This window comes from Lipophrys pholis (assembly GCF_963383615.2).
Source record: "Lipophrys pholis genome assembly, chromosome: 1".
Taxonomy (NCBI): domain Eukaryota; kingdom Metazoa; phylum Chordata; class Actinopteri; order Blenniiformes; family Blenniidae; genus Lipophrys; species Lipophrys pholis.
Window position 1 is genome coordinate 52,447,652 of NC_137635.1, and position 26,713 is coordinate 52,474,364.

Here is a 26,713-nt window from a genome sequence, read left to right on the forward strand (position 1 = left end):
GATCTCCGGAGGCACGCTTGGCTCAGATGAAAAGACAGACAAGGAGGAAGGATCAGAACGTCATCGGCGTATAATCTCACCTTTCTGGAACAAAGACCCATCGGGCTTCTGCTCCGACGTGACCAGCTTCTCCTCATGGACGGTGGCCTGAGCGGGCTCTGGATCCGAGTGCAATGGAACGGCGAGTAACTCCGGTTCGGGGTCATTGTGCATTTCGGGAGGGAGCAGAGTGCCAGGTTCTAGGTCTGTGTGCTTTAGAGCCAGCTGTAGGCCAGCCTCAGAGTTTGTGTGCATGGAGGCTGGCTGAGGGCTGAGCTCTGGGCCGGTGTCCATATCCTCTGCCTGCAGCGCCTGCTCTGCAGCAGGAGACCTGCAGTTGGAACAAACATAGTCCTCTCTAGGGTGGATTTCTGCTTGGCCTGAGTTCTGACGCTCGCACTCCAGGTGTAGCCATCTGAAAGCAGAGCAGAGGAATTTGGGAGACTGTTGGAATGGGATCTCTGCACAATCCTCAAATGTGACATGTTTATTGGTGTGCTACCAGAGAATGCCAGGAATAGGATTGGGACAAAGCAGAGTGGCTTATCAAGTATTTAGACAATTCAAAACTATTTCACCAATTAATTTTTTTCCTCAGCACTTTTCTTTTCCCCCAATTACAGCTTGAGAAATAGAAACATTTTCTCTCTATTACAGCAATGACAAGTTCTTAGTTGGACACATTCCTGTTAATGGAAAAACCACAGGTCCTCATATACATCCAAAATGTTACACACAAAATGTTCACTACTTTTGAAAAGCAAACAGCGAATCAATCTCGACAATAATGGAAACACAAATCATAAACCATCTAGCTCCTCACCTCTTACAAGTCTGACAGAACAGCAGGTCTTTGTGGTGCTCCGGGTCCAGGATGCAGGCACACATAAGACAGCTCAGAGCCGGGTCCTGGTTCTGAACGCAGTTCTCACACAGCAGGCTGGTGTGGTGCCACTGGCCGCTGGTTCGAGTCCCACACTGGACGCACATTCTGCAGTTCTAAAGGCAGAAGGGTGGAATGCAATGTGAGTTTTTTTCTCCACAGGAGACTGAATTGTGAGGAGTCACGATTTAGACTCACTCACTTGTCATTGTATTGACCATATTTTGTGTTTACTGGAGAGCACCTTTCAAAGTTTAAAGAGATACGGAATTTAGATAAAAAAAATAAATAAATAGAAAGTAAAAAGAAAAAACTGTCATCCGACTGCAGATATTTTGTGATTTATTCATTCAGCATCTGCATTGTGAAAACAATTCAACTTTGATGTGCTTACTTCATGTTATACTGGCAAGAACATTCAAATAAATGAATAAACAGTGAAAATACTGTGTGAAAGTCACTCAAATGAGCTTGTTGAACTTATGCACCGAGTCTCAAGTCTTGAATTATAATTAAATCCGAAAGTACGCTGACAAAACTATGGAGATCTTCATCACATGATGATAAAATGTACGGAGTCATGATCCTGGCCCACTAGTTTTTAAAATATTGGCGCCATCAGAGATCCAATTGAAAAGGGTTTAGTCCTTAATGCAGCTGTTCAAATAGTAAAAAAAAAAATCTGACGAAATAATCATCCAACTGAATCACTGGTCGTTATTGGTTCATTCAAACTCTGCATATAAAATTAGTTGGAAGTGTTTGATTTGGTTGTTATATTAATTTGTTCTTATTTAAAACATGATTTGGTCAAGAAAACAACAAATGTTTTTATGTCTTTATTCATTGTTCATTCAGCTTATGGGCTTCGGGGTAAAAACTTTGAAAAGCAACCTCAACAATCCATAATCTCCTCAGAATGAGATTAAATCCAAAATACTCTGGGTTTCCTACACCGCTGAGAAAGAGACAAACCGGATCTTTATCACAGGATAAATCTGTCATCATAAACAATCACAACTGTTGATTATTTTGCTCTCGTGTAAATTCAAACAACTTTAAAGATATCTTTCCTAATGTTGATGGTCAGAATATTGAAGCAGAAAACTTTGAAGATCTTTGAGAAGAGTTTTGTTCAATCTGCCTGCAAGTCGTGAAGAAAGAAAGTTTGAGTTGCGTAATTTAGTTTTTTTTTTTTAAATAATCACACTATTTAAATAAAAAATGTCAACATCATTTAAAAGTAGGGATTCTACCAGGCTTTTCTGAACATTCAGCTGACACCAAAAAACCCTTTAATTAGTATTAAATAAGAAAACTGACAGAATTTGTTTAATATTTGACCAGTAAACTCTTAAGTCTTCAGTTACCATCGAGATGGATGTGAACCAGGATGAATTTAGCCGAGTCAGTGATTAAAGAAACTGGTGGTCATCTTGTTTGCACACATTCATTTCTATTATTTGCTGGAGAGGACATTTCAAAGAGTTACTGAAATAGAATAAAACAAATCTTTCAACAAAAAAAAAAAAGAGAGAGAGAGAGAGAGAAAGAGCTGGCATCTAAATATTGAGGAGCTAGCTACCAAACGGCAGGCTGCTGCAATGTGACGCCAAGTTTCCTCACAAATGATCGAGAACTGGAACCTGAGCAGTTTGCCAGAATGAAAACATAGAGGACATTGCAGATATTTTTTACATGCTTCTGAAGCGGATCGTCTCGCTTTGGTTCATTTTCTATGACACCGCAGTTTTATAAACTGACTCAAACAGAAATGTGACGGAACAAGAGTGTTGAGCTTTTATTGCAGTGGTGTCTTCCCTCACATTCATTACATTTCACGTCCTTTTGGAATTTTGCTGAGGCTACCAATGCAAAGAAGCTGCTATAATTTTTCCCAAAGCCATCACATCAGATGTGCAGTTGCTAATTTCTACCCAAAATATCGATCCAAAACATGAAAGAATCAGAGAAAATTTTGGCAAACTTCCTCTATAACTGCGTAAAAGGTGGAACTGGTGAGGTTAAATGTCTTTTAAATGCATACATGTATATTTGTAGTCTTAAAGAGAAGGGGCAAAAAAAACATCTGCAGCCAGTTAAAAAGATTCAAGAGAAAAGACTAACAACATTTTCAATTCTGTTTTATGTTCATTCAGTTTATACACTATCAAAAAAAACTGAGGTTCTTGATTTGAATGCTAAAAAAAATAACATTAGATTCGTTAAATGGCAAAATTTTATCAGAATACTCAAAGCCAACAATTTACACAATCGGTTGTTCATTCAGCCTATGCACAGTAAAAACATCCTTCAACATGCAGACGCTGAAGATATTTTTCATATGCTCTTTAATGTTACGTCAGAAGAAGAAAAACCAAATGATTGCTGACTCATAAGCAAAGCATCATTACGTTACTGTCACTCAGAAAAGCAGCATCTAATGCACCAACAAGCCACTGGGCTTCCCTCTCATACAGAAACGAAGACCAGTTCAGAGCTGAGCGGTGACTCAGTTTCCATCGATCTTCACTCCAGTGCGGAGACCACACTCAGAAGCTTGGCTGCTGTGCTGAGTCAAACCGAGAAGCCGAGGTTAAGATCATCACCCACTGCCTGCACCGCTGTGACCTACTGAAGCCTGCACACTTCTTTTTTTGCATTAAATGGTGTTTTGACTGCTAACCGGCCGCCTGAGCGACGACACTGCAGCCTTTAGAAGATCAGCCTGTGTTCTTAACCGCAGAGACAAACCACGGCTCATGGAGATGTTTCCACTGACGATGCCATTTCAGCTCAGTGTAGTTTTACTTTAAAAAAAAAGGCCCTCAAAAAGCCACCGTGTGTCACGCGAGTTGGCTGCCTACCTTACATCTCCATCCGTTGGTGGGCAGAGCATCCATGGCAGGTTGCAGACAGAAGGTGTGGTAGCCTTTGTCACACATGTCACACACCAGCATCTTGGTGTCCTCTCCCGGGTTCCTGCACAGGCAAGAGCGGACAGAACAGGATCCGTCATTATGAGGAATTGTGAATGAAAACTGTTAACAATGACAGAGAAAAACACCATTGTGAACCAATTCTTCTTATTTGTACAAATTTTATTCGGACCACACTGAAAACAGTACTGACCCACAGCGGTTTAATGTTTTCTTTGAAATGTTTTGTATTTGCTTGGTGGTTTGGCCGGATTGGAGCCTCTTGCGGGCCGGGTTTGGTCCACGGTCCTTAAATTTGACACCCCTGATTTCGAGAATTGTTATAAATAATCAGGAAGCAATTAAAATCCAGATAAAATATTCATTTTTCAGAAGAAGTCTAGCTGATCCCATCTGCTCTCAACACTGCAGGTTTCCTTTTTTAAATCTATACCTGCATTCAGCTCACTGCGGCCTCTTGAAATTCTAAATAACAAAGAAATAAATTGACAGGTAATGTTTCCACTATCAATTCAGCAGGAGCGTATAGATTCCCAAATGTTTACCTTATTCAATTTTTCACACAGTTACTAACAAATGTTATATTTGTTACATTTTGATGACATTGAGTAAATATCTGTCTATTTCATCATATTTTGAGAACTGTTTTCCAATTATAAAAATTCCACTATTTTTTGATGCTCAGCTCAGATAAAACGGAGAAACTCAGATGTCTGGAAACGTTTCTCAGGCCATGTTAGCGGGGCATAACAAAGCCTTATCATTACAAAACTTAAGAAAGTAAATTAACTTGATTTGCCCAGTAACACCCTCAGATCTGCTCCAGATACCTCTAGAAAAGCTGTGGACCCTGGAAGAATGAGTGAAGAGACGCTCAGAGGAACATTGCCGCTGCTTCATATTTACTACAATATTAACGAGGAAGTGAAGCTTCAAACACAAATGCAATGTTTACAACAGAGGTTATTCTGTAGAGATAGTTTGAAAGTTAAAAAAAAAGGGCCTCAGTCATATCTTAAATATTGTTGATAAAAATGTATTTCATTGGGAGAAGACATCTTCAAAGATGCTGCTGAATCTCCTCAGTTGGAGACCGATGTTTGGGCTCGTTCTGAACACAGCACATCACGAAGACATCTTGGAAGACGGCGCAGCACTGAGGGGCTTACTGATTTGAATGTAGAAACCTAAAACTCCACGGACAGTGGTTACCTGAGGCAAACAGGCCGGGATGGTAATGGAGCTCCTGTGCTGTTTAAATAAGGTCAAAGGTTATAATACTGAGCTGGAGGGTACAACATCCAGTTAGCTCCTCACAAACCACAGAGGTAAACAAACCAGCAGCGAGCCGTGGCCGCCGGCTCTGCAGAATTTAAATAGGAAGGAAAGGGAAATGCACACTGAAACCTTCGCTGCGAGGTGTACACATGTGGAGTTGTTTTGGGGGGGCGGGGGGGGTGTTGACTCACTTGCATGTCAGGCAGATTTTGCACTCGGGGCACTGCCAGCCTGCTCGCCTCAGAGGGGTCACAGCCATGTCCAGGCACATCCCGTGGTAATGCAGACCACAACTGGTGCAGAAGAGCTGGTCCAGGAGGTCTCCGTGGCTATCGCACAGCGCGCAGTTCACATCGTCTACGACTGAGGACGGCCGCGCCACAGCAACAGGAGCACGACCACGAGGAAACAGAGCAGAAAGTGTGCTTCATCAGACTGCTGTCATGCACGAAAAACAGAAACAATCTACTGCGTTGTTCCACGTAAGAGAAAGTGACTCTTGGGTGTGTTGCACAATGAGTTGACAAGATTTAGGTTTTCTTACAAAATTATGTAATTTTTTCAAAGGTGAAGAAACAGAAAACTGTTCTACTGAGTTTCTGCTGTCATGTAGATGTATGATCTTAATTTTTCATTTAAAAAGAAAAAGCTGAACTGTTTCACCAATCTACATTTACAGTGGGGGGGAAAAAACTATTAGCACAGTTTCTATTTTTCATTGATCAATACTTTGAACAATCAACTAACTACTGACATTCTCTAAAGCTATCACTGGCTACAGTGCTAGATAGAGTGCTAGCAAACAAACATTATGTGGTGCTGACCATTCCCAAGACTAACCAATGTTGCAATCCTGGTTAATGGCAGTTAAAAAGATTCAAATGTATCACAGAAATGGTGGATAAAAATAGAGATTCTTCTCCTGAGATGAATGAACTGAAACTGAGAAATAGTAAAAATGTTTTCATAAAGTACTGATCTTGGCCTGGGTTAACTCATGTGGTAAACCTGGTTAACAGCAGGTTCAAAATACAGTGTGTATTACTTCCATTAGAAAGATATTTTGGGGAAGACACAAGACCCAAAAAGCCAAAAAACAACAACAACAAGAATAAAAACGGGTGACATTGGACTTGTTTTTTTGGTCCTGGGACTTTTGATCTCCACAATCTGATGTAATGTAAATGTTGCAAATAGTAATTAGAAGGTTTAGAATAAAGAGCTGAAAACTAACTAAATAAATAAATAGTTGTGGCATCTAAAATTTTGAAGTGTCACCATGTAATCTTTTTATTAGGTGTTTAGCCCACTTACATTTGAGAATGGCCAGTTCGATGTGTTCTGGGCAGAGGAGCGAGAGACTCCTGATATCCTGAAAGGTCCCAGCTGCCCCCGCACAGGGGTAATGGTAGAGTTGAGCACATCCTTCAGCACAGCACTTTATGGATGCTCCAAGGCGCTTACAGTATGCACAGTGCTGCAAGGGAAAGATGAAAGCAACAATTAAAAGTTTGTCTGATTATCCCTCCTCCAAACAATGTCCATAATGTCTGTCATCCATGGGAGCATTTCTCTGACTGAGAATCTCCAGATAGACAACCACATGCTGATGCTGGTTGCTATGGTGATTCCAGAAAAGAGGAAATTGGAAGTGCATGAGAGGACTCGGTCAGACAGACGCAGACTAAAAAAAGAGGCAGGAAAACAGTTGTCACAAAAAAAAAAAAAAAAAAGAAATCTCAAATCGTATGAGAAAAATCCTTTCAATGTGAGTAGCACAAGTGAAAACGCTAAACTTCCGTTGGGTTTTGCGTGTCCGTTTGCGCGACAATTGTGCTCGGAGTCCCTGAAAACACAGCTTTTATAAAACGGCTGCCAAGGTGGAACTTTTGGAGAACACTCTGACTCCCTGTGGAAACGGGGGAAAATGCGAGTAGATGGACAACAACAATGGCGGCCTTCAGAGTGACATGACTCACAGTCATGTCGTGTAAATGGACATCTTTTTCAAAACGCTACAGTGTAAACCTGAAACTTTTAGGCAGGCAGGATAAAAAAAACTCAGGGAAAACATGCAAACTTTAAAATCGAAATTGGAGTTTTCTCAGTTTTCTGTGAGGCAAAATACAACCCCCCCCCCCCCCCCCCCACTGTACGGCCAGTCCAAAATGACCGTGCTTTATCCTTTAATGTGTCTTTGGAAAAACACTCCGCTGAGGATTAAGACCCTCGTTTAAACCCTGTCTGAATCAGCCACTCTGCAGATGAAGTGGGGGACTTGCTGATGGCCTGCAAACACAATCAGAGGAGCCGAGCGGTTAGCGGTTAGCGCAGCAGCCGCTCGGAGCCCCGGTGAGTGGCGTGACCTTTTCCATTTCACAGCTGAGAGATCCACGCTGCCGGGCCGACCTTTACCGGCCCGTCTGATCCATCAGCTCTGCCGCGCCTCGCTGGAGCGCTCCCTCCCCTGCTGCCCGACACATTAAGATGGTGTTAACACCCATTAGTCTGCGGATGTTCCTCCCGACTCACCTTTGTGCTCCCTGAGTCAATGGCTCTGTCCACATTAAGCAGAGATTGTCCCTCGCCCTCACAAACGCCGTCGGACCACAAGGCACAACTCTGATGTGCCCAGCATTGCCCTGAAATTAAAAAAGAAATTAGCAAAAGACAGAGGAGTCAAAAATGTGAGCTTGTTATGTTTATGATTTATTCAAGAAAAACGTAACACCAACAAGGAGATCCAAAATAAAAAGACTAAATAATTATCAATTCCATTGAGTGTGTGACGCACGTATTTCTAGGAATGTGAGTGCAGACAGTGTAAAGTCATTGAGATGAAGAGCACTGAGGGCGTCTGCATTACCTGACTCGAAGAGAGACTCGACGTTAAGATCTTGTGGAAGTCCGACGTGAGAAAGCTCGTCCCAGAACCGAGTGGCCGGGTCCGGTTCCTCCTCGCAGCCTTCCGACCCACTGCAGCAAAATCACAAGCATTTTTCTTTAGAAAAAACAACAAGAGGACAGATAGAAGATGAGGTCCACGATGGATGGATGAATGGATGGATGGATGGATGGATCACATTTATCAGATGGATTCCACTTAATTCATGTTCATGACTCATCAGCTCAGGCTGATGTTCAAAATAGAGTTCCACAGGGTTCTGTGTTGGTACTCATGCGCCATAAACTTCCATTATTTTACAGATGACACAAGAATCTATTTATCTATGAAACCAGGTGATATTGATCAACTTGTAAAACTAGAAACGTCTTACAAAAGCCTGGATGGCCCGTAAATTTGCTGTGCAATAGAAATAATTGTATGGATGGAAGGACGGATAGAATGACGGATTGATAGAATCGAGAATGGAGACAAAGATGGAGACTGGCAATTTTTTATTTTTTTTTTTACTAAACCAAAGAGAATGAGCTGGGGAAAAATGTTAGAGAGCAAAAAAAGCAGTGGGGGAGAAGGAGGAGGAGGAGGAAGAAGGCCATCTTGTTTGGCATGTGCACAAGAGGCTGGCTGTTCTGTCTCATAAAATCTGCTGAAAAGGATGCGTTTCTGAGTCCCTGGCTTGAACGAACGAGCCGCATAGCACACAGAAAATGTAGAGAGGAGGGGAAGGGAAGAGGAGGAAGATGATGAGGAGGAGGGGGAGGAGGAGAATTAGGTGCATTAGCATTTAAAAAGGACTGAGGTTCAAGTAAACAAACCAATGGCCAAATTCAAGGCACCAGTTCCAATTGCTAAAAATGTGACGTTTTCAGCATCCCTCCTTCTCCTCCTTCCTCCTCCTCCTCCGACAGATGCATGTACAATCTCTGCCTGCTCTGCCTCCCTGTGGCACAAGCGAGGGGGCCGGCCCCACCAACCAATCACACCACAGCAGTCACCGGTTGTTTTGGCCGGCTGCCACGTCGCTAACGCCGCTAACACTGCCCATTATGGGACCAGGAATCCAGAGAGACACCAAACTGGTTTCAGAGGACCGGAAACAAATCAGGCAGCAGTCCAAAAGAGTCAGAGGAGGCTGCTTTCTGGGCACAGTGTGCATGTGTGTGCGACTGTGTGAGTTTGAAGAGAAAACACAAGGCCCTCGTGAACATCTTGGCTAACTAGAGTCTACATGCACGCCTTATCTGAGTTTCTGTGAGCAGAAGTCAAGCTACCGGAATATTCTCCATCCTTTATTTCATTTATTTAACCACTACAAAAACTGAATTCTGTGGGTGATTTAGACAGATGAGATTGTCAATGAAAGATTTTTGCTGCCACATTGGGTGCAGGCGTTGGTTGAGATGGCTGTTTACGTTCACCATGTGCTCACCAAGCAGCTCGAGACAAGTCCATAAAACACCCACTTCTTACTCCTTCATCTTTTCAGATGCATTCACAAGTAAATCCGAATCTACTGGTGTAGGAGAAAAATATACATCTGAACACTTGAAGTGAATGTTAAAAAGACAGCTTTGAGCATTTACTACAAAAATGGTATAGATGGACTCTGTAGTAAACTTTCCCGCAGTTTAAGTATATAATAGTCAAACTTCTTTCACCTAGCATGAGTGGTTAGCGAGCTACAGTAAACAGCAAGATTTCAACATGTGCAGATGCAAAGTCAATCGACAATATTAACTTTACAGGGCTTGTCAAAAAGAAACTCCTTGGTGATAAAGGCCCCAAGACAGAATGGCATTCACCTGGAGTTGCTTCAGGCCCTGGATATTGTGGGGCATTCTTAGTTGACATGTCTACATATGTTTTGTAGACTTGAAAAAGACCTATGACCGAAGATCCCAAGATATGTTGTGAGAGGTGCTTGGGGGAGTACAGAGTATGGCAACTGCTCCAGAGGGAAATCCGGTGTTTGTACTTCCAGTTTGAGAGCTGTGCACTTGTTCAAGCTGAGCGGAGGACCTCATCCAGCGGGGGGAGTTTAAATACCCCAGTGTCTTATTCATGAGTGATAGGAGGATGGATTGTGAGATTGGCCAAAGATTGGGACGGGCACTGTACCCGACTGTAGCAGTGAATCGGAAGCTGAGCTGTAAAGCAAAGCTCTCTTGTTTATGGGTCAGTCTACATCCCCACTTTCACCAATGGTCATGAACTTTGGGTCACGACCGAAAGAATGAGATTGCTGTTTCAAGCGGCTGAAATGAGTTTTCTCCACTGGGTGGCGGGCGTCAATCTTTATGATGGAGTGAGGAGTTCAGACTCAAAGTAGAGCCACTACTCCTCCACATTGAGAGGAGCCAGTTCAGGTGATTGGCACATCTGATTAAGTTGACCCCTGGTCGCCTTCTATGAGATGTTTACCAGGCATGTCAGACTGGGAGGATTATTCTGTCATTTTATTTTCCCTGTGTGTCTTTGTGAGAACGACGTTATGAATTGGTGACCTGGATGGATGGATGGATGGATGGATGGATGGGGGGCTCAGAATAAATATAGTGATATAACTCCGATTTTTCATCCCTCGCACTGACAGAATACTTACTTCTTGTTCTTGTCCTTCGGTCCTGAGCTGGTCTCTCCGGTGGTTTTTGGCTGAGTGGTTTGATCGCCGTCGCCCTGGTGTCCGAGGAGCTCAGGCGTGGCGTTGAACGCATGCAGTTCCCCCTGACCCAGAAGGCTACGGCCGCCACAGTAACAGAAGGCACAGAGACGCTCGCTGAAACAAAGGAAATGGGCGGCGAGGAGAGGTGTTTAATTATAAATACCTGCTGTGACTGAATACAGAGCCACGCGTGTCACTGTGAATTAAGGCCTCGCTCTGCTGTAACAACACCGTCTCAACACGGAAACACATTAGAGCCACAAACGAACACCTACGTATATGAGTCAATGACAGGCTGCCATTTTTTCCTGTGTTAGCGTGGTTTACTCACACGTACCAGTGTTTCAGAATGAAAACTAACCAATAAAGTACTTGAAATTAAACTACTGAATAAATACAGGATGATAAATACAGGTATTTGAAACACAATTGTATAAATACAGTCAGATAATGGTCTAGTGGTTAGGATTCGGCCCGGGTTCGATTCCCCTTCAGGGAACCCACTTTTGGAGCAGTGGGTGCCCAGAGTACTTTTTACTGGAATTTCACATGTTTAATTCCCACAGCTGACATGTCACCGCTCTGGGTCCCTGAGCACAACCCTCGACCCCCAGCAGCTCCTCAGGCACTGTAGTGTGGCAACCACTTCTTATTGGAGTGTCATGGCTCAGTTGGTTGAGCGGTCGTCCAATCGTAAGGTTGCAGGTTTGATTCCCATCTCTGCCTGCCTACATGCCAAAGTGTCTTTTGGCAAGACACTGAACCCCAAACTGCCTGGGTGAATGCAGTGTGAGAATGAGTGGTTGGTGGTGGTCGGAGGGGCCGATGGCGCAGTCTGACAGCCTCACTTCCGTCAGTCTGCCCTAGGGCAGCTGTGGCTACGTACGTGGCTTACCACCATTGAATATGGAGTGAATGAATAATGCAATGTAAAGCATCTTTGAGTGTCAAGAAAAGCGCTATATAAAACCATTAGTATTGTTATTGTGTGCATCGTTGAGGTGAGTTTGAGAAAAATAACATGGTTGCATTTTCGCATTTATTTCAGTTTGATAATGTGATCAAAATAATTGAAATTATCGGTTAAAGTGTACAGCATGCCTTTATTTATCCTTGATGCCCACTGTGTCCCACTAACAAGGCATATATTTCAATTTAAAAATAATTCTCATAGAATTTAATTAATATTACAGTTTTAAAATGTGTTGTATATTTGTATATTTAAAAAAGAACATTGACAAATATGATGGCACATACCCTTGCTTTTTTGTCCAAAATTGTGTAAATAGCCTTTTTGTTGACATGAACACAATCCTTGCCATTTTACAGTCATGATTCATAACAAAATTTCAACTTTGCTCATTTGTAATTGCTGTTGGTTTATGAAAAACTACAGCTAAAGAAAACTCAATACATAAATAACAAGCTTCAAGTATGTCAAGAAATTAATTTTCCAATTATTTATTTTGCTTTTTTACTTATAAAAAGCACCACTTTGCACCAATAATCTGGACGTGTAAATGTTCCAGGGTGTGAGTGAGAAAGTCTTCTTGGACACAGAGCGGTAGAGTGAAGGAAAAAAAAACAACAACAAAAAAAAACCCAACAAAATCGCAGCCAGGAAAAGCTGGAAAGTTGAGAAATAAAAGGAGCAGTAAATATTTATCACATGTGAAGTGATGAGATGGCCCTGTTAATAAGATCCCTGGAGATGCCGCCGATCTGCCCTCCATCACTAACATCGATAGCGCAGACAAGACGCCAGATTGATTACAACCTTTAACCAAGTGGCACCTGGGACGAGAGCGGCGCCTCCACAAGCCGACGACTCCCGTTTAATCTGTCCCACAGTGTGGACGAGGCACAGCCAAATGAGCCTGTCACACACCGCGGGGAAGAAAACACACAGATAACGCCACAATCTAACCCTCATGGTTTCTGCACCAAATCACACAGAAGCATCAGTGATTATTCTATAAGGTCTCACGTGTATGCTTCTTTGAAGTGCTGATCTAACAATTAACACAAAGTCAACACACAGGCTTGCTCACACAGACCAAAGTGATCTTTCTCCAGTATGGGCTAGCAAAATTAAAACGAGATGATGACCTTCAGATCCAAACGAGCCTGTTTCTATCTATAATAAAAATATGCTTACACTTTTAGAAATCTAAACAAATTGAGTATTTTTAAGAAACATTAAGCCATTTCCAACGCGGTTCAAAAAACAGTCAAATGTTTGACAATGTTTTTTACAAATTCACACCCACAGCATGGCTTTGTTGCCAACGCGACCTGCTACTCTCCAGTGACTGGATCACAAACAGTTCAAAGTTTTCGTCTTCTTTGTCATTTGCTGTGACCAGATTGGACCCTGCGGCCGACCAGCCATCATCCACAAGCTGTTTGTATGATACAAAATTAAAAAAAAAAAAAAACTAACTCTTCCATTATCGTAATTTTTAACTATAATCTACAAATACAATGTGCCTTTTAAAACAACATAATAGGAATGAAAATATTGTAATCTTAAGTGAGAAGGCAACAAAAGAAAGTCATAAATTTAAAAAGTGATTGATTAGAGGAGGATAAAGGACATCGCTATGGTTATAGGAAAGGAAAGGGAAAAAAAAAAAGCTATCAGGAACCTGAAGTGAATACCGCGTTTCTAAACATAGGAAGAGGAGAAAGGATTATTTTAATGCTATTAAGACTTCGCTTGCAACTGGAAAGGATAAAGCAGGGGGTGTCAAACATAAGGTCCGTAGGGCAAAACCGGGCCGCAAGAAGCTCCAATCTGGCCGCCACCATGCAAATGATTAAAAAAAAAAAACCCATACATACATACAAAAAGAGCAGTGAAAACAACTGTGAGACCCAAGCTGAGACATCAGGGATGCTGTCATGAAAGCTAGCTACTCAACCCAGCCTCAAAGCCACGCTGTCGGGTTCAGTTTGTAAAAACATGCATAATCCTTTTCCTATAGTTATTTGTTTGACATTTCACTGTAGTTTACACCAGAAAGTATCATTAAAATTGGCTTTATGTTAAGATTGAAGAGTAAGATTTCAATTTAAAGGTTATTATGGCAGTATTTTAACAGTACTCGAGATGAAATTGGGCTGTAAGTGGCACCTGAACTAAAATGTGTTTGACACCCCTGGTTTAAAGCATTTATTAGCTGCCTATTTAGCATGTGTGTGTTCGCTCGTTCTGCTGCTCATATCTGTAGCTGGGAACAGGCACATACAAAACACAGACCTTACAGTGGAAAACCAAAGCCAGGAGTAGCTCAAAGCAACATCATAACAGCTTGATCGTGTTTTTTCACAATAAACTAGTGAATAAAGTTCTATAAAGGTGATTCTGACTCAGTAAAAATGTCTATCACAATAAAACAGAATAATAATAATGGCTTGGATTTATATAGCACTTTTTTTTTTTTACCATTATCCATTCACACCAGTCCCACGAGTGATGGTAAGCTACGTAGTAGCCACAGCTGCCCTGGGGCATGCTGACAGAGGCGTGGCTGCCATTTTGCGCCAACGGCCCCTCCGACCACCACCAACATTCATGCACCATTCATACGAGGCAATGTGGGTAAAGTACACAACAAAAATGACTGTTTGATAGAGTGGGATTCAAACCGCCAACCAAATTAATCAAACATTATGAGGAAACAACTCCTTGAAAAAAATACTCATTTATGTCACCGACGTCAAAAATACATTAACAGTTTCATTAGAAAATGTTGGTTTTCTACATGTTTTTTACTGCGAACTTGAGTAGAAGAGGCCAGGAGTAAACAGATATGTTGAGGAACATCACACCAGCGGTACAAACGGGAGTTTCTCACCTGCTTTTGACTTCTCGACTCGCTGGGACAGACGGTCCTGCTGGACTCTGGGCCCGAGGGGAGGAGGCCTGGTCCGCCTCCGGCACATCAGTGGTCACCACTTCCACCGTCTCCACCGGCTGCATTTGTGTTTCTGATGGCAAGAAAACAAAGAAAACGGTCAGTCCGCGGTGTCTGGATGGTGAGACAGAAACTTCCTCCGGGTCAAAAACGCAGCAGTTATCAGCGAGGTGGAAGGTCAAAGACGCTCCAGCACTGATTATAGTAAACCCTCAGGGAACATCAAGAACAATGGAGACAGGAGCTAAAAAAAAAAAAAAAAAGAGCGAGAGAGCGAGAGAGATGAAACAGCTGCCAAAATGTCTCCAGAAGTGGGGTTTAATATTAATGAGGAGTGTTTTCCCTGGAATTGACTGGAGCTCCATCCCGACGTTATCATGGGTGCTTTTGATTAAAGTCACCGAGCTAATCATACAAAACAACTCCCAAAAGCACAACTCGTTGAGACTTTGGGCCATGCTCCATTTTATTAACATTTCATTGACATGTAATTAGGCTCATAGCACGCTGATTCTGTGTCATCCACAGAAACTACATCAGCACAAATCCAGGCTCATTATCTAATAATAACAGAAGGGCTGACGGAAAAACAATAAAAAATCATTGACTTTGGGATATTGTGAGACAGCAGGTGCCGTATTTGTTACCAAATATGTGATAATTGCTAACTTTAAATGTAGAAACTGTCCCAAAATCCCATTAAACATTAAATAAAACTAACGTATCAAGTTTGTTATAACATACTTTCTTCATACAAGAAGACAACATGAGTGACTGGAAGGATTTCACATTTTTGCAACAATTTGTTTACTTCTTTTTGAAAACGCTCCATATCCATCTCTGTGAAAACGGGGGAAAACGCTACTTTTTGAAAACAGTGCATGCACATCATGGCCGTAGTAAATAGTTCTTTTGTACATATGCGAGTAAACGGACAATACAAAAACAAATAACCTGCGTCGACCCGTGGCCTGGCATGCTAACTATGTCGTTTTCAGCCTTTCTACCGTTTCCGACATCATTTTCAGAACGCTGCCGTGTAAACATGAAACTCTTCTGAAATGAAAACGCAAAAACGATGCGTTTTTACGTGACGACTTGCGTACTTTGTTGTGTAAATGGGGCCTGGGTGAGTTTTGTGATCAAAGCTTTTCAAGAGATTTTAGGAGGTTGTAAATATTCTTATATTTTGAACCTATATCTTTGGTCTTACGGTCAGGTTATCAAAGGGAAGAGTGAGAAACTGTCTTTTACTTTTTATGAGATGGCATGTGTTATTGTTCCTCGTGTATTTGTAATAACTCACTTTAGTACGACTAATAAATCGTAGCAGTTTGAGTTATTGAGTTGTGGAGGGGAGGGGAGGGAAGCTTACATGTTTGAAAAAATAATGTTCAATGGGTCTTTTGCGGTTTATTAGCAGAACTAGACAAAGGAGAGTTCACAGCTTTTCTAGAGATATGAAGAGGAAAGTCCTCATGATATTTTTTAGATTTTATATTGGTTTAATGACGTGATCCCAGCATTTTATATAAAGATGAGATGTCAGATGAGAGATATGAGTTGAGAAATGTATTAAAATGATTTTAACAATGAATTTCAGAAGACAGTGTTTTGTTTTGTTTTTCTAAATTAAGTCAGATGTAGTTCTGACCCGTTTCAGAAGCGGAGCGGTTTGTTTCATTTGTTGTTTTGAAAGTTATTTTTCTTAGATTTTTGATCGTTCGACTTCTGGTCTGCAGTCACCAGCTATGATGTGATACTGAGATAATGAAATGAAATACGATCAGTTGTGAAAACAATCTCCCGCAGGCTGGACTTTATTGGCCAAATACGTGACATGCAGCAGATTAAATCACGGTTCACTCAGATATATTTTATTGGCATTCAGTGAGTCTTTTGAAACGTACGTATTGTGTATAGATATTCTGACGGGGATCAATTTCTGCCCTGGTCGGTAGTACGGGTGGTGTCGCTCGTACGTCAGGATATCTGGGCATGCTTCACAGCCTTTTTTCATGAAATCCTCAGTTTACCTTTACGAAAGGTTCCTTTTGGTCTCTGCTTCACCAAAAATTAGAGCGAGGCCAAACACCGGTGGGCATACGTCAGACAAAAGCATGAGCCTTCAACACTGCTCTGCTTGAAAGTGTTTTAATCTGGTTTTCTTTGACATGTGCAAATAGAATTCGACATGCTCAGGGCAGACAAAGCCAAAAGAGGGTCCAGGCTACATTAAACGTCCCTTATTTTTTCTTTATATCACAGTTTAAAATAGGCTGATTGTTTTGAAACTCCTAAAGCGCACCTTTTGCGGGTTCTGAGATGGAGTGAAACTAATAAAAGAAAGGCAGACCATTAGGAGGTCGGCCTTTCCCCCTGACGTCTGCAGCACAGCGGCACTGTGAGATGTATGAGAATGGGAGGCCCGGTCACGTGACGTGATGTACACACATAAAAAAAGCACATAAATGGGTCTGGAGAGACTGATGGGATTTTAAAAAGCTTTTAGAGGGCATTAGCCTTGGGCTCTTTCCCACTGCACCTCAATGCCAATCTCAGAGCTGAAGGAAAGATGGAAGCAGCACGGAGGGAAAAATACACACCCACTGCTTCACAGCTCAAGCTAAACCCTTTCAATTACAGTCCCGAGGAAGAGGGAGGAGGAGAAGAAGAAAAAGAAGAAGCATGTGGCGTGGAGAAAGAAAAAAAATCTATGCCATCCCTCTCTCTGCAGGAGAGTGAAGCTCCTCTGAAACCAGCGCTGCATGACCACACCTGGAGGAGCCGGCCATCACACTCACCTGCATCCTGAGGGTCTACGGACTCCGGTATCTCTGTCCCATCCATGCTGTCCTCCTCGTCCACAACAACCCTCCCTCTAGTGCGCCCCCTGCAGGGAAACAGGCACAACAACCAATAAACAGAAGAAATGGAAGGGCATGAGAAATAAATATCACCCGAGTTCACCTCTGCGGGGGAGGGGGATTTAATTAGTTAAATATAGGAACAGGAGGATCAGAAAGAGGAGGAGAAACAGATGGAAGAGGAGTAGGTGGAGAGGGAGTGGGAGATGGAGGAACAGTCATTAATTAGTTAAATATAGTCAGAGGAGGGAGAATCTGAGGAAGTGCAGGAGGAAAATGAGGAGGAGGAGGAGGAGGAGGAGGAGAAGAACATGGGTCATGAATAACTTAAATACAGTCACAGGAGGAGGTGCAGAAGGAAGATGAGGAGGAGTAGGTGGAGGAGGAGGTGGGGTCATGAATTAGTTAAATATAGTCGCAGCTGTGACTGATTTTTAATGGAGGCACTCAACCCGATGGACGAAAGTCTGAGAAGAGGAGGAGGAGATGGAGGTGCTGGGGGAGATGGAGGAGGAGAAACAGGTGGAGGAAGAAGATGAGGAAGAGGTGGTCGAGAGGTGGAGAAGGTGCGGTCATGAAATAGTTAAACATAGTCACAGCTGTCGCTGATTTTTAATGGAGGCACTCGAGCCGCTGGTCGAAAGGCTGCTAGAAGAGGAGGAGGTTGTGCAGGAGGTGGTCCAGGTGAAGGGGCTAAAAGAGGAGGTGCAGCAGCAGGTGGGTGTATGAAATGGGCTGATTAATTAAATAAAAAAAAAAAAAAAAAAACGTGAGCAGAGGAAATTCATATATGTGAGTGATCCATGCAGGACATCAAGGATAGAGATGATTAAAATGTTTTAAAGGAGCTGAATTTATATTTTTAATTTGATGTTCTTCCCAAAATAAATGACATTCATGAGAAAACAAACAAACAAACAAACAAACAAACAAAAGCCAACGACTTCCAAAATCAGGTTTTAAAGAAAAACACAACATTTTTAAATCTGAAAAGCAGCCAATAAAATAGGGGAAGATATATATTTCTAAATCTGAAAATATTTCAAATCATCGGTTAATTAAAAAAGAAAAAATGGTTCCAACTGTAAGCAACATTAATAACAACATCAAAAACCTTAATGTCAAAGAAAAAAGAAAACAACGTAAAAATCCTAAAGTAAATTAAAATTCAAGTTAAAGCCAGAAATCCTGACAATAAATTGAAAACTATTCAAATGGAACCCAGAATAATCCAAACTGGTTCAAATATAACCTTCAAAATAAACTCAAACAAGTTCTGGCTTGTTCTCTCGCACACAGTGAGCCATAGCACTCGAGTGTCAAACTTTAGATTGGGGGACAGTTTTTGGTTCATGAGACGTATGTTTTTCACCCCACCAACTTAAAAGAACGTGCATGTCGACAATTTTAAATAAGTTGTGAAATTGAACAATACACACAGTGCAAATGTTTGATTGACAGACACTTGACGGTTTCATCTTCGGGAGGGGGCAGACACCTGCAGGTTTGATTGGATGGAAAATTACACTGCTATGTTTCTGTGACAACATGTTTGTGTGCGAGTGCATTAAAAAGACATTTTGTTCGTTTTGTTCGTTCGCTACACGGAAGAACACTATATAAATAATACTGACCATTTTTGACCAATTCTTTTATCAGTATATATTTCTTACAAGTAAAGAGAACAATTGCTTTGACCTGGAACAAGATGGTTAAACCAGATACTGCTAGATGGTTTAAAGATGTGTGTGTATGTCTACCAATGGAAAGAATTCCATATTCTCTCAAAGCTAAACCACACTGATCAGTATATGACCATCTACCAATCCTGAAAGGTTGAGGGGGCTGATTAAACACGTTCACACCAACCCACCAAAACGACCTTTAGAAACATTTAACTCAACAGCAATAAGTTCAAAAAGAAGAATTTGTCTTGACTTTGGAAAATCTCTTCATGTCCAGATTATTTCTGACATCTACAAAAACAACTGAAAGCATCAGTTCTGCCAAGAACTCCAACAACGGGCAGGACCTTATTGCAGTCACATCCCAGATCAGGATATCCCTCTTCTTCCTCCCTGTGGAGGCACCCAAAAATATCTCCTTCTCAGGAGTTTCTCTCCAGAGTGCCAGTCAAATGGGATCTTCACACTATTTAAAGCAACACAAAGAAAATACAACCATTTCTAATACTCCCTCAAAATGCCGAGTAAGCAATTCAGACCCCCCATGTTCACGCATGATGTGCACACGTACCCCTTGATGTCCGACCGTACGTCTGACGGTATCAGCATCGCCCAATGGGAGCTTCCATAATTGTCATGGCTACAAATTAAATAGCAACAGCGGCTGTTAGCGTGCTAAGTGGGGAGGGCAAACGGAGGCCGAGCGAGAACAGCAGGTCTCAGGGGGTAACTCTGGAGGATGGAGGGGGGGGGTAATTTTCAGTGCCACTGGAGAGGGAAATCACAAATGGCTGGATGCCAACCCAGCTCCTCCCTCTAAATGACTTCCATGGGGAACAAAGCTAAAAAAAACCAGGAGAGTGACAGAGACAAGGCCCGGAGCAAACTCTGCTCCAAACATAATTACCTGCACATCTTAATAAGGTGGGAACAGGCAGCCGGATCACACTGAGACTCAAACTAAACAATCATTTCATTACTGCATTAACCCATTAACTCATCACCCCTGTTAACGGTGGATCGATTATTTTACACGGGGGAAAAAATAAATATCATCATCAGATGTGACAGGAAGCTGAATATGTGGAGTTTGGATCTAAAGTCAGTCAACAGTGACATGATTCATTTAATGAACAATTGAAAAGAAAATAATGAAATTAAGCAAGGAAAAGTCCCAACAGCTAGGTAAATATGAATGTTTTCTTTTATTTTGTAATAATAATGTGGATAAAGGCCCCGTTTAATTCAATGTTTCAAGCTAAAATGCATCGTTTTTGCATTTTCCTGCCAGAAAAGCTTCACCGTTACACAGCAACGGTTTAAAAACAATGCCTGTTTACAGAAATGGGAGAAATTCTGAATATAAATTTAGTTTTCATGTCGTGCACACACATGCAGAAAACAATATGCAAGAAAAACTAACCATGGGAGTGCACAGACATTGGTATGGACAGGGGACAAACATCTTGGATTGTTCTTACAGGTGACCGTCAACTATAAAACTACCAAGTCCCAGGAGAACATGGACTGGGAGTCATGGAACTCTGGAGACCGCCATTGTTTTTATTGTCCATCCACTCACACAAGTACACAAGAACTATTTACGATAGCCAAGGTGTGCATGCGCAGTAGCAGAGTTTCCCTCGTTTCCACGGGGACGGAGCCCAGGCATTTTTAATGGCTTTGGCTTCAGGCGCTGTTGTCATCTAAACGGACACTGAAACGCAACAAAGCTATACGTTTTTACTTGAAAACGTTTCTTTTGAAATGGGGCCTAAGTCTCACAACATGTTAATGTAAATAAAGTGGCTGAAATTGCTGATTTTTGTGCACACACTATTGAAATATCACGTATTTACAATATGATATTCTGCTTGTTTTTTAAATGTCATTACAACTATTATTATTACTAATCATCATTTGAAAAAGGGTCTTAATTTTACTCTGTTCAAATGAAATGCATAGTTTTAAATATTTGTGCTTTCTAGGCAACTGAAGTGAACCTTAAATGATGTAAACTAAATAATTCAACAAATATTAATGTTTTTCTTTGTAAAGCACTGTGAATTGCCTTTTGATTGGAACTAATCTCAATAGTTTCCTTTCACCAAATATTTTAAAACAGAGTTGGGTTGAAATCAAGAAATTAATAGAAATCCTGCAAATAAGTATAGTATGTATCTCAGTATAATAATATAGTAATATGTATCACTATCACAAAACAATCTGCCTTTTTAATGTTCAAATCAAATTGTGCTTTTGGTAGACACGTAGGTATAAGAAAGAACAGATTTTTAGCTGGTAATAATCTGAATCTAACATTGGAGCAACTGTTTTTTGTTTTGTTTTTAACCAGAGTGATAATTTGGGTTACATTTGGCTCCACCTCATGAGATTTTGAGGTGTGTCCATTACCAAAGCGATGCAAATATAATGTATAATTTCACCAGACTTGAACATAAATGACATAAGTGTTTCACTTTGCCACCAAAGCAGCAGAGCCACATTTCACCGTCTTCGAATCCTAGGTTTCTTTTTCCACTCTAGAATCAAATGTTAAAATTAATTGCACATGAAATGTTCCTGTTTATGTTCGCAACCTGATGTAAAATCATTATCTATAAATCCCAACACGCTGGATCTGTCTGTGGCGATGTCTTCAGTGGCCGGCCACACAGCCTTCAGCTGTAATTACATATAACGACGCTAACAGCATCATATTTCAGTGCACAGACAGCCAGTTATTTCACTGACAAACGCTGGAGACTCGTGCTCTACCCCATACCCTGCACAACTTACACTCCCCCCCCCCCCCCCCCCCCCCCCCCTCCCCTCTCAGTCCCACCACAGAGAGAGAGCGAAAGAGAGAAAGAGAGAGAGCCAGAGAGAGCCAGAGAGAAGGAGAGAGAGCCAGAGAGCCAGGGAGAGAGAGCCAGAGAGCCAGAGAGAGGGAGAGAGAGCCAGAGAGAGGGGGAGAAAAAAAAAGAAAAGGGTGAAAATAATGCTGTGGAAAGTAGTCCCAGCAAGCAGGGTGCAGCCTGGAAAACCCGGCCTGGATTACTGAGCTCTGAAAGTGGACTGACCAGCAGATGGAGCGTGGGCAAACCCAGTAAATTCCCACTAACCAGGTCTAGAGAACCTCCTTTGTCACAAGCAGACATCCTTTCAACACTTAAAATAGGCCAATGATAACATATCAATACAGAGGGAGAGAAGTATATGTGGTTAGAACTGAAAGGCTGGATTTAAACAGGCCAACCAGAGGTGCTCCTCTCTTAGCATATAGCTCTTATGATGAGTGCTATTAGGAATTAGGGAGCGCGAAGTTGGCTGAAAGCCCACAAACCTCTGAGTTGGTGGAGAGGGCAGATTTTTACTGAATATTAACTTACTGTGAGGCTCTCTGGAGGTGCTTAGGGTCTAATTCAATGAAATGTGAGATGGGGTGAATAACTGCGGTATCAATATTGAGCTAAATAACCGTGAGAATCAGCAGCCTGAGAGAGCTGCTCGAGGAAAAGAGAAGATCTCGCAGAAAAACAAACCGGGGGCGTCACAGGCGAGGCTGGCCAACACGTCTGTGTAGTAAAACCAGGCAAAGCCTGAGCCAATCAGGGGTCAGCTATTCAAGAAATAAAAGTCATAGATTAACCAATAGCTGAAGGCGAGTTAGCAATATGACCTGCATAAAATCACAAGGCAGTGGAGAAATTAGCACTGAGAAGACAAAGATTAGGATTAATGACCCATTGAGCCATACGCCCTCTATTGTCACATTAAAATATTTAGTTTTCAACAGCTGATCCACAGCCAATACATAGTAAATAATACAACATGCCTTAAAATGCAGCCCTCAAAGTTTTACCTGTTACAGACATGGTTTTGCATTTTATGCTATTTAGGCCTCATATTGGGTGACAAATACAGGATTGATAAGGTCAAAATGACCACAAACAGTCACTTGCCTGATGCAGGATCAACAGAAAGTGATCCTACTGCCCGACTAATGCCACCTATAGCGCCGATGTGGCACTGCTGAAGTCTTACACACAGTCTCTTTATACTCTGTATTTATAGAGACATTCAGCTTGTTCGTCACTAGATAATATTTTCAGTTTTTAAAATAAACTAAATCTATCAACAGGAGTTTTTTTTACCTGGCAGAGGATTAACATTTCTGATACTTTATGCTGCAATAAAGGGACAATATATTTCTAGTTTTAATAGCAAATTGCAACAAAACACAACAGAGGATAGGTTCAATGTATCTTTCACTTATTGCATCTAACAAAGCATTCCGACTTGTAATACCAATTTATTCAGCATGATCGTGCTGAAATCCGTCATAATGCACCCTTAAACTGTTGTATTTGTACCGCCAATCAGCTTTTCTGTCTTGTTGGTCTGATATGTTGCAAATACAGCGATCGGCCAAATCCTAGAAGTCATTACCGCCACACGAAGAAGCTGAGCACATATTTTGTGGTGACCGGGTCACGGACGTGAGGCGGCTGAAGTCTGTCCCAGGTCATCCTTCGACTTAACGCATCGTCTGGATGCTTGCAGATTAAATGATCCACTGGGAGCGGGGTATTAAGATTGATTGAGAGGGCGGACTGAGGAGGGAGTTAAGAACCTTGCAGGCATTATTTTACAGAGCAGCTCTAAGCCGCATTGTATGTTGCTATGGAAGTCACAGAGGAGCTGGGCACCTTGTGCAATGCCTAGAAAGAAATCATGGAGCTGGAAACCGCTTGAATGCTCCAAACAGTAACGAACTTTGTGTTTGGTTGATTAGATCTCACACTGTTGGATGCCTTTTCATTTCCGTTTTAAACTGGGTCAATGAAAATTTGTGGGATGAGCAGAGACGAGTATGTGGGTTTTGCTTTTGATGTGATTTAGTGACTTCAAAGGTTGAAACAGAATGACTCACATCCACGGTTCATCCCACAAATGCATGTTGCCTTACAAACAAGGCACCACTTATAACTGAAAGTTGATCATTACAAAAAGGTTTATGATAATTTTTTGCCATATTTGTCCCAATGGACTGACAGCGCCTTGAATGGCTGCAGCCTCCGTTCGTGTTTGAAACTGTGTGTGAATGGGTGAATGTGAGTAACGATGTAATGCTCTTTCGGGCTGCTCATGCAGTTAAAAACTGCTATATAAGTGAAGACCATATATGCAATGAGCTGCAGAACACAAAGGGGAGGAAGATGAGATATAAAGGGTGAACACTGCAATACAAAACACATTTCTACCATCATGGGTCAATTTCGCAAAAGCAGCTATGACTGTTTAATCAACTGGTGGCCAGAAAGGTATTGGATAGCTATTTTGCTGGTGAATTGAATCTGATGGTTGATTGGTTTACTTTGAAGCTCAGGTGGTTGGTGTCCCCTTGTGAAACGTGAACATTTTGTGCAAACACTAGCACGACAAATAATGATACAAATTTAGTCCGAGAAAAAAAACGGGATTGACTTCTGGTGGAAACTCACTTCTTTCTGTTCTTCACTGAGGATAAGGGCGGTGCCTGGGGCGAGATGGAAGCAGCGGCGGTGGCGGCATCTTTGCGCGGCCTGCCACGTGGTCGCTTGTCAGCGTGGGCAGGACTTCCTGTGGACGTGGCCCCTGCACTGCTGGAGGGCGGCGAGGGTCCCTGGTCAGAGGGCTCCACAGTGTTATCCTCTGATGACATTCTGGAAAACGAGGACAGGATGAGGACAGGATGAGGACAGGAGGAGTACAGGTGGTGCAAAGACCGAAGGCTCCTCTATACTATCCGTCCGCAGACCGCTTTGGACTTGCATGCGGACCTCAGATCCACACATGGTTTCATTCATACTATATATTTCAGGGTTCATGTAGATACGCGTTCCATAAACGTAACATAACTATCCCCAAAATATTTCTACTTCTGGTGGTATGCATTCTTTTCCTTTCCTTAAGTTTTTGATATTTTACGCCAGGAGTTCTGAGCAATCTGGCAGTCTTCATATTCTTTTGAATTAGGATTGGACAAAATGGGATACCGGCTCCTCAAAGTAGGCGTCGATTGTTGTTGTTCGTTGCTCTGGCGCACGCGCAGTCGGTGAGTTCAGTCCGCGCGAACACAAAAATTGGACTGCATTCCGTGAACCGCAGTGGTGTCTGGGTGAACCCTCCCACACGGGGTGAATGAGGATATTTATGTCACATAGCCTGAGGCTCACCCTGCGGACACGTGGAAAGTATGATTTGGCCTTTACTGATCATACTCGACGTGCCATTATAATACTTGATCATTTAAAAGAAGAAATCGGACATTTGTATATTGGTTACCACTCTTGCCTCACAGCAGGAACCTGCCCAGTTCATGAGTCGGCTCGGGGGCTTTTTGGTGTGGAGTTTGCATGTTCTCTCTGAATGTCAGTAAGTTTCCAGGGTTTATTCTGCATTTAGTCAAAGCTAGCTGGGATTGAACCCAGCCTTTATGGGAATTTAGATATAGGTATAAGAAGCTGATGGAGGGAGGCGGCTTCATACACTGTAAAAGCCAGTATACCACAACTAATTGGTCGGGCTTATTTAAAGAATCTATTTTTGATCCCTTCTGACGGTGCCAACAACGCAAAGGTGAAAACTGTCAACCGATGCAGATAGATCAACTTGTGTTTCCTGTCGTCATGCCAAGAACGGGCACGTTCAGAGACCTCCCAACAATCTGACATCAGACTGCGAGAAAGTAATGCGCAGGTGATGCAGCTGGTTTGTCCATAACATCAGAGTTAAATGCAGAAAAGACTGAAACAAGAACAAGTGATCAAATAATCTGGAGGGTTCCTCATGTAACCACTAACGTGAGATTACACACATTTGACTTGCACGAGAGGAGAAAGACAAACAAATCAATAATTTGTTTGGTACACATTGTTTTGATCGTTTAAATGCGAAGGATTGGCATCCTGCATTGTAGTAACCTGCCCTTAACCCAAAGAGAAAGAAAATGAACATATGTACGGAGTCATAAAATTGTGTTTAGGAGCTCACAACACTTACCGTCATTATTCCTTATAAAAAGCATGGCATTTTAGGCAAATTTTCTCCAAATATTAAGCAAAGCATTTATGTGTTGAATGAAAAATGAAGTCAGAAGTTGTGATTTTTGTTAAAGTAAGAGAGACTTCTGGAATCAGCAGCTGTGATAATGAGCACACTGCATATTACAGCTGCAAACGTTTCACTTCTCTTCTTTGTAATTAGCTTCCAAGATGCAGCTTCACCTTCTTCACCAGAGGCTGAGAACTCCAGTTCACACACACTTCAGTCTTTATACTTTGCCAAATTCATCTTTAATGTCAAAGCCAGTGTCGTTCATTCAAAACTTGCTGCCGTTTTTGATGATGCAGCGTTGGTGATGGGTATTTTTTTCTGTCCCAGTTAGAACAAGGAGATCTTTTTCTGCTGGAAAAGTGTCTGTATGCAGAACTTCTGCTTCTCTTCCACCAAAATGTTGGAGAAAAAATGTTAACACTCCCGGTGTTAAC

The 26,713-nt window shown here is 42.0% G+C and overlaps 1 protein-coding gene across 1 annotated transcript in view; it reads right to left on the reverse strand.

Annotated features, from left to right (window-relative positions):
- kmt2cb (lysine (K)-specific methyltransferase 2Cb) overlaps positions 1 to 24,885 on the reverse strand; it is a gene marked incomplete at its 5' end in the record, with an annotated part of 73,789 nt that extends 48,904 nt beyond the window's left edge. The window contains 11 exons of the mRNA XM_080470500.1: positions 81 to 454; positions 863 to 1,038; positions 3,790 to 3,904; positions 5,331 to 5,502; positions 6,454 to 6,616; positions 7,672 to 7,781; positions 8,006 to 8,115; positions 10,647 to 10,820; positions 14,567 to 14,699; positions 17,431 to 17,519; positions 24,686 to 24,885. Of these exons, the coding sequence (XP_080326626.1) occupies positions 81 to 454; positions 863 to 1,038; positions 3,790 to 3,904; positions 5,331 to 5,502; positions 6,454 to 6,616; positions 7,672 to 7,781; positions 8,006 to 8,115; positions 10,647 to 10,820; positions 14,567 to 14,699; positions 17,431 to 17,519; positions 24,686 to 24,885 (1,816 nt within the window). The remainder of the gene's footprint in view (positions 1 to 80; positions 455 to 862; positions 1,039 to 3,789; positions 3,905 to 5,330; positions 5,503 to 6,453; positions 6,617 to 7,671; positions 7,782 to 8,005; positions 8,116 to 10,646; positions 10,821 to 14,566; positions 14,700 to 17,430; positions 17,520 to 24,685) is intronic.
- Positions 24,886 to 26,713: the final 1,828 nt, after the last annotated feature.